We start from the raw sequence: 8,024 nt of genomic DNA on the forward strand, positions 1-8,024 counted from the left end.
ACCCAATTACTAAACAGCGAGAACAACAAGAACAGGCGTATTTACAATTTACATAGCAACGCAGAAATCGCGACGTTACGCAGCGGAAATGAGGCACAATTTAGCAATTGGCCTTTTAAGTGTCCCATTTTTGGTTTTCACCAACACACTCCGAACCGATCCCTTTTTGCGTCGGGATAGGTTTCCACGACTCTCCCAGTGAGCCATTGGCCCCGCGGAACCGAGTTGTCCGCAAGGAGAACGAGATCATCGCGCACGAAGTTGCGCTCCTGGACAGTCCATTTTTGCCGCATTTGCAATGTCGGCAAGTACTCGGCAACCCATCTCAGCCAGAATTGATTTGCCAGGTATTGCACCTGGCGCCATCGCCGCCGCACGTAGTTGTCCTTCTCATCGAAGACGCCTGGAGGCAGCGTATCGCAGCGACCGAGCAACACCAAATGATTCGGCGTTAGCGGCTCGTCGCTTTCCGGATCTATCGTGACTGGTGTAAGCGGGCGCGAGTTTAGAATCGCTTCTACTTCCACCATAAACGTGTTGAGGGTCTCGTCACCAGGCTGTTGGCCAGCCATCAAAACATTCAGAATCTTGCGCACTGAGCGAATTTGCCTTTCCCAGACACCGCCCATGTGACTGGCGGCGGGCGGGTTGAATGCCCATTCGACGTTGCTCTGTCGCAGATTGTCAATTATCTGAGATTGATTCCAGTCCTGCAATGATTTGCGGAGAACGCGCTCGGCCCCCACGAAGTTGGTTCCGTTGTCGCTAAAAATCTTTTTGGGTTTACCTCGGCGACCGATAAATCTGCGAAGCGCGTCAATAAACGAGTCAGTTGTCATTGAGTGTGCGATCTCAATGTGAACCGCACGTATCGTTAAGCAAGTAAACAAGCACCCGTAGCGTTTGACTTCGCTACGGCCTTGTTTAACCATGAGCGGACCAAAATAGTCGACGCCCACAAATGAAAATGGCGGATGGTGAGGCGTAATGCGCTCACGCGGTAAATCGGCCATCTTCTGTTGTCCGCTGGGCGCATTTCGTCGGCGGCAGAAAATGCATTTTCCAAGCACTCGTCGTACAGCAACTCCTTCGCGAACGACCTAATATCTTTGGCGCAGCAAGTTCCATGTTAGGCCCATGCCAGAGTGGCGAACTGTTTGGTGGTGATCCTCAATAATCAAGTCCGTTACGTGGTGTTTGTGTGGCAGTATCACAGGATGCTTCAGATCGTATGACACCGGAGCGTAATTAAGGCGCCCTCCAACGCGCAAAACGCCTTCGACCAACATCGGGTTCAGTTTTTGCAAGGTCATTTTCTTTAGCGCGCGCTTACCAGCGCCGCGCTCCTTTTGACACTGTGACAAAACCCGGATTTCTTCTGGGAAGTTTTGTTTTTGCACGTACTTGATCACTGCGCGTTCGGCAGTCTTAAGTTCAGGTACAGTCAACAATGATGCAAACTTCGATTTCTTTTTTCGTATGTAATTTACGAAACGCAGCAACCAAGCTACGGCCTTTTTCAACCTCGTCCATGACGAGTAACGATGTAGCAGCGTATCTAAACAGTTGGGATTGTGTGAAACGAAGTGGACTTTCACATCTGACGGTGGCTTCTTCACAAATTCGTCAGGTAGTTCATCGGCGTATAGCGGACTAGACGGCCACTGGGTTTCAACCTGATACACAAACGGCGGACCTTTGAACCAGCGGTCTCTTTCCATGAGGGCCTTAACACTCAACCCCCGGGACGCGTCATCGGCTGGATTGAGTTTTGTTGGCACGTGTCTCCATTGCAATGCATCCGAACCATCGTCTATCTTCGTGAGCCGATTCGCTACAAAGGTAGGGAAACGCTTCGTTTTGTTGTTGATGCACCGCAAAACGGACGTTGAGTCGGTCCAAAACACAGACTTTTGAATTTTCAGATTCAATTCCTTTCGTAAAACCTGGTCCATTTTCACAGCAAGAGTAGCTGCAGTCAACTCCAGCCTCGGTATTGAAACGGTTTTCAGTGGAGCTAGGCGTGCTTTAGCGAACAGAATAGTGCAGTGTACTCTTTCTTCGTAGTCAACGACTCTTAAATACGACACTGTTCCATAACCGTATGATGAAGCATCCGCGAAATGGTGTAAGTCGTAGCACTTAATTGTTTCGACGTCGTTTGGTTTCAAACATCTGGGAATTTGTACGCTGGATAAATTTGGCAACTCAGAGACCCACTGGTGCCACGCACTAGCAATGTCGTCCGGCACTTCTTCGTCCCATCCCAGCTTTTGCTTACACAGCTCTTGCAGCAGCATTCTGGCCTGCAACACCACAGGTGCCACAAATCCCATAGGATCAAACAGGGAACTGGTAACAGACAATATACCCCTTCTCGTGACAGGTTTCTGCTTTAAAGTAACGTCAAACTGGAAGGCATCAGACCGAAAATTCCAGCTTACTCCAAGTACTCTTTCCACTTCGGCGTTTAACGGAAACGACGACTTAGCTGTGTCGCCTACTGGAACGGCGTCCAAAATCTCTTCGAAATTGCTTAACCATTTTCGTAAATTAAAACCACCGCGCTGAAGCAATTCGCGTAGTTCTTTGATTAGTTTTGTTGCCTCATTAGGAGTTGCAACAGACTTTAGGCAGTCGGCGACATAGAAGTTTTCATGGACTGTTGCAACAGTTTCAGGGGCGAAATCCTTGCTATTATCGTCTGCGGTCCGTCGAAGACAGAAACTAGCGCAGCATGGCGACAACGTTGCGCCAAACAGGTGAACCAACATTTGGTAGTCAACAGGCTCTTTAGTCGTATCGCCGTCTGGCCACCAAACAAACCGTAAGCAGTTGATGTCCACTGGATCGACCCTCACTTGGTGGAACATCGCTTCTACGTCAGCAACTAATGCAATTTTCTCTTGGCGGAATCTTAGCAGTACACCTACGAGGCCGTTCATTAAATCGGGTCCATGTAGCAGTTGATCATTCAATGACGTGTTGCGGTACTTTGCAGCGCAATCGAACACTACCCTCACCTTTCCCGGTTTTTGCGGATGGAGAACGGGGTGATGCGGCAGGTACCATACTTGGTCATTCACAGGCTCCTTATCGACACGGCGAGCGTAGCCATTGCGCACATACGCTTCGATTGTCTCCTTGTATTTCCTGCAAAGGGAGTCGCCTTTGCTCAAACGGCGCTTTAGGTATCCTATAGTCTTTGCATCGCTTGTATGCGGTTGTTCGGCAGGTTCGGTGAGCCTGCGCGCCATGGCAACCGCAACTGGTAGTGACGGTCCTTCAGTTTCACCGAGTCATTCATCAGCTTGAGAGCGTACTTGTCGTCCTTAGACATCCCTACGCCGGGAATCAAACTGGAATCCTTGACCTCCGTTTCCCACATCTTCTTGACTTGCTCGTGCAGCAAATCGCATGACAAATTTACGTGGTTGACTTTAACGTGATGCACACCGAGATCACTGGACTGAGACGAAGCGGGACCAAACAGTGACCAACCGAGCACCGTCTTTATAGCGCTTGGCTCACCTCGTTTCCCTCTTCGGTCCTCTTCGACCCAAAACACCTCGGGCACGTCTAAACCAATTAGAAGTAGCACTTCGTCGTTAGATGCTTTCGCAAATTCTATCCCCTTTAAGTGTGACCATTTTTTATCGCATCTGTTGGGCGCAACAGGTAGACTTTCAACTGTAATCACACAAGGCAAATTGACAGTATTTTCTCCGTCTATGGACTTGACGGCTAGCTTGACGACTGCACCGTCCTTTGACATAGACCTTCCGTTCACAGTAGAAAGCGAGTACTCGATTTCCTCGCCGTTTATTTTAAGTAGCTCGAGAAGACGCCTGTCGCACATCGTGGAGTTAGAACCAGAGTCCACGAAGGCGTACGTCTCGGTCTCGTGCCCATTATTGCCTACTACTTTTACAGGAACAATATTCATATACACCCGTTGACCAACCTGTGGACGTACTGATGCCTTGGCGGCACACGATGTTGAAGTGACGGCCGGCTTTTCATCGTCTTCCCTTGGCGGTTCTACTGGCCTCTGGTTCTGATTATTCCTCGGTGGAAAGCTGGCGTTTCTGATGTAATCGCGATGCAAGAGCGTGTGGTGCTTGCGACGACATCCTTCCACTGAGCATGAACCCTCCTTATTACAACCTCTTGCAATGTGACCTCGACAAAAACAGTTGTCACAAAGCGTTGCTCGTCGCAATACATTTAGGCGTTCATTCAATGGCATTCGTTTAAAGTCGTAGCAACGTACTAACTCATGTGCGCGATTACATACAGGACAGTAGTCACCTGGCTTTCCCATTCGACCAGGTTGTCTCTCACCCAGTTTTGTGGTGGTGACGCTGGTGGCGTGTGCCGTCGCTCGAAGAGCTCTCGTCTGGGGCTTCACTGCGGCGCTTCTCTGTGGAGCATGCTCTCTTTTTTTACTCATCATTCTACTAAACAGCGTGTGCGAAATCGACGCTTCATTCTGCACAAATTCCACTAAATGCTGAAACTGCGGCTCGGTACCGACAAGCTCGATTTTTCCGGCGTGTCTTTTCCATCGTTGCTGCATGCTAAATGGCAAACGTTTAGCAATACTGAGCAAATGTTCGAAGTTATTTATGTCAGCAAAGTAACCTAAATGAGACAGTGTCACATTACATTCCTCCAAATTACGTGCAAGCTTCTGTAACCCATCAATATCGTCAGGCTTCAAACTTGGACCAACTGTTAATCGTTCAACGTAGGTACGGACAATGATAAATGGGCGACCATAATTATCGTGTAACACTTGTCGAGCCTTTTTGTACCCAGTACTAGCATCGAGTACAGAACAGAACGATATTAGGCGTTTAGCTTCGCCAGTGCAAAACTGTATAAGGTAGCTTAATTTCTTTCCATCAGTCATGGCGCGACTGGCGATATGTTCGTCAAAGGTCGTAATAAATCGTGTATATTGTAGAGGATTTCCATCAAAATTTAACAAGTCTGGCTTTGGCACATCCATACCATCTTGGAGAAGAGAAGCAAAATGCATAAATTCACTAACCTGCGGCTTCTGTTCAGCCGTACTGGTAGACACAGGGTTAGGCGACGCTTGGCATATACCCTGAGGACGCGACAGTTCCTCCCAACTTGCTTGAGGTTCTCGTTGCGATGGCACGACGTTATTTGACTCCGGAATTGTTTTTACAGGAACTCCCATATCAGCTTCCACTTGGGAGCACGGGGAAACATCTGTCGCAAATCGGACGGTATCCCGATGACGAGACACGTGTGAACCTGTGACCGATCGCGCCTCCCAAATATCGGCTTCAACCGTCGCGACTTGCAGCTCGTGGTCTGCCCTTAGGAGTTAAAGTTGTCTTTATTTTCCTTTTTTCAGTTGCTCGAGTTCATCTTCCCTTTGTCGTTTTATTTGTTCAAGTTCAGCTTCTCTTTTTTGCTCTTCCTCCAACTGCTTTCTTCTAAGCGCTGCCTTTTCTTTGCGAACAGCAGCTTCAGTGCGTTTGGTGCTAGACCTGGAACTAGCATGAGACATATGCGTTGTGGGCCTAGATGACCTTGAAGAATGACTGTGGTTAGACTTGTGACTGCACCTCCTCTCTCTCTTTAACTTTAGCAAACCACTGCTTAATACGCTCGTCAAATTCTTCTTTTCCACTCTTCATGCTGGACAGTTCTTTCTTAGCGCATTCTTTATGTTTCTTATTTTTTGTGGCATTAACATAAGCGTAATGTGATTCCAGATACTCTTCGTACAACTCAGCAATTAACGACAGCTTTTTGTTTAACTGGTCGACCTTATTAAAGTCAACCATTAATTCCTCGGCTTCTTTGTACGATAAATTAAGCTGCTTAACGATTTCATTAAGCGTTGCCTTATTTACAACCATGTTGAAACAGTCAATTAAACTTCAATGTTCTCACGTTAGTCCTCCAGAAAAGTTGAGAACATCAATGTTCTCACGTTAGTCCTCCAGAAAAGTTGAGAACTTCAATGTAACGGTCGTGGCTGCACCTAAGCGACCTATGTAGCCTGGCCTACATCAACCGTTGCATGGGTGTTTTTTGTTGGAACGCGTCCCCGCCAGCACTGCCTATAGTTGCCACACAGTCTTGAACGGTGACGGTTCTCTGTTAAACAGAACGAAAAATCAACACAACGAAATGCGATTATGACGTCATACACGGCTATGGCAGACGGGCATTTACAGTATAGCATCAACAGAAATCAAGATATTCGTAACTTAGCACAAACAAATATTAATCCTAATCAAATGGCTTTTTACTTTTATATTGACGACAAGGAAATGTAGCCACAATAAATGTACGTACCAACTTGTTAGGGATCCAGGATTAACTTGGATATAATCAGTCACGGCTAGATTTCAGTTGCAATTTAAAGTTTGTAATCAATTACTAAACAAACACTAAACGTAATATTATTAACTTCTTACAAATTCTAAGCTTAATACGACTAGTCAATACAACTAACTAGTACAGAAATACCCAATTTACAGTTAGCAACTAAAAGTTAAGAACTTGCGCCATGTGCTTTTTGCTAGCAACATTTGAGAAACTAGAAGAGAAAAACGGTAACATTGTGACGTCATCAACATAGAAATTAAACAACGTTTCTCGCTGTAACAGCAGGGGTTCTTAAACCGGGGTCCATAGACCCCTTGGGGATCCGTGATCTAGTTTTAGGGGGTTCATGAAGGTCTACTTAAAATATTAGTGTATATTTAAGAAGTAATCAATTTATTAAAGAAAACAATTTAATTAAAAAGAAAACGGTTTTACACTGAATGTATTATACTCCATTTCACTTTCACATTTTTGGACCAAAATCAGCAAATTTATAAAGTGTATTTGTACTGTGGTTTCAATTTATGACATATTTTTTCAATTTTTTGGCCCACAGTGGTCCACGCGACATAAAAGAAAATTTTAGGGGTCCGCGGTAAAAAAAGAACCCCTGGCTTAGGGTGACACCTAAAGGTACCGCTGAAAAAGTGTCACTGTGTTCTTGCCGCTCCTCCTTGGCACAATTGAGCGAAACTCGCGCCCAGTTTCCGAATATTATCTTTCCGAGCTACAAAATTCGTGTGGTCACATTGTTACTTTTACTGTAGAATGATTTCCATCATACAAGCAGTGTTTTCATGTCAATATAAACATCGTTTAATGTAATGGCGCTCAAATAATAAACTATGATATTATGCAAAATATATTTGATATATGTGGCTTTCTTTAGCCAAACATTGGTTTGGCAATGCAGTCATTTATCAGCATCTATGTAGTACATTAAAGTTGTTTGTTATGTCACAATTTTGTTGCAGACGAATAAAAATTTCAAATTAAAAGATTTTAAGTCTAATATGTTAGGCCTGCCATATGTCCTCTTTTGTCAAGAAAAGTGAATGGTCCTCCGAGGACGTTCAAAAATGCACAAATGTCCTCTTTTTTTGCATTTCGAGTTAGTTGCTTATACTTTTAACAATACTTTTAGGCGAGACTGTGTAAATATTGCCAAAAAATTACTGTAGCCATGAAACATGCTGAATTGCTTGATAGAAAAGGTTTTCTAACATATTGCCCTACCAGCCCAGGGCCGGATTAAGGGTACTGTAGGCCTAAGGCTATTTACTAGGGAAAACAACTTTGGATTTAGAGGGGAACGTGACCATTGAGCACAGATGAAAATGTACATTGCATGATATATGGGCGTTTACCAAGTTGTGGGGCGCTTGCCTTTGACCCATAAGTTGATATTAAAATACGTAAAAAATTCGCACAAAAAGCTTAGGCTACAATGTGTTTTTTTTTGGCTTTTGGAGGCTTTAATTTACCATTGTGTTACTTGTGGTACAACGGCCATTTTGCATAGGCTATATAAATCGGGAGAAACACACAACACGGAATTACCTAAATTAGATTGGCAAAATGTAAATCGGTAGGGGAAATGTGGGTAAAGCGGACTACCGGGGCAAAGTGGAATTTCGCTATATTTT

General features: G+C 45.2%; 2 protein-coding genes and 1 pseudogene across 2 annotated transcripts; all 3 read right to left on the reverse strand.

Moving 5' to 3' along the window:
- Positions 1 to 137: 137 nt before the first annotated feature.
- On the reverse strand, positions 138 to 839 carry LOC146164273 (uncharacterized). Its single transcript, XM_083380700.1, has one exon. It carries the CDS (start codon positions 837 to 839, stop codon positions 138 to 140), a length of 702 nt encoding a protein of 233 aa, XP_083236826.1.
- Positions 840 to 1,100: 261 nt separating this feature from the next.
- On the reverse strand, positions 1,101 to 3,946 carry LOC146164274 (uncharacterized; annotated as a pseudogene).
- Positions 3,947 to 4,061: 115 nt separating this feature from the next.
- LOC146164275 (uncharacterized) lies at positions 4,062 to 5,212 on the reverse strand. The gene is made up of 2 exons (XM_083380701.1): positions 4,168 to 5,212; positions 4,062 to 4,120 (listed from the first exon to the last, which is right to left on the reverse strand). Exons 1-2 carry the CDS (start codon positions 5,210 to 5,212, stop codon positions 4,062 to 4,064), a joined length of 1,104 nt encoding a protein of 367 aa, XP_083236827.1.
- Positions 5,213 to 8,024: the final 2,812 nt, after the last annotated feature.

This window comes from Ascidiella aspersa, chromosome 2, assembly GCF_963924565.1.
Source record: "Ascidiella aspersa chromosome 2, kaAscAspe10.2, whole genome shotgun sequence".
NCBI lineage: Eukaryota > Metazoa > Chordata > Ascidiacea > Phlebobranchia > Ascidiidae > Ascidiella > Ascidiella aspersa.

Bases quoted from the DNA above. Each gene is read 5' to 3' on its own strand.
- LOC146164273 (XM_083380700.1), bottom strand. From the start codon at position 839: ATGACAACTGACTCGTTTATTGACGCGCTTCGCAGATTTATCGGTCGC.
- LOC146164275 (XM_083380701.1), bottom strand. From the start codon at position 5,212: ATGGGAGTTCCTGTAAAAACAATTCCGGAGTCAAATAACGTCGTGCCA. The intron at 4,121-4,167 runs GTTGTAATAAGG...TGTCGTCGCAAG, and splicing joins TCGAGGTCACATTGCAAGAG to CACCACACGCTCTTGCATCG.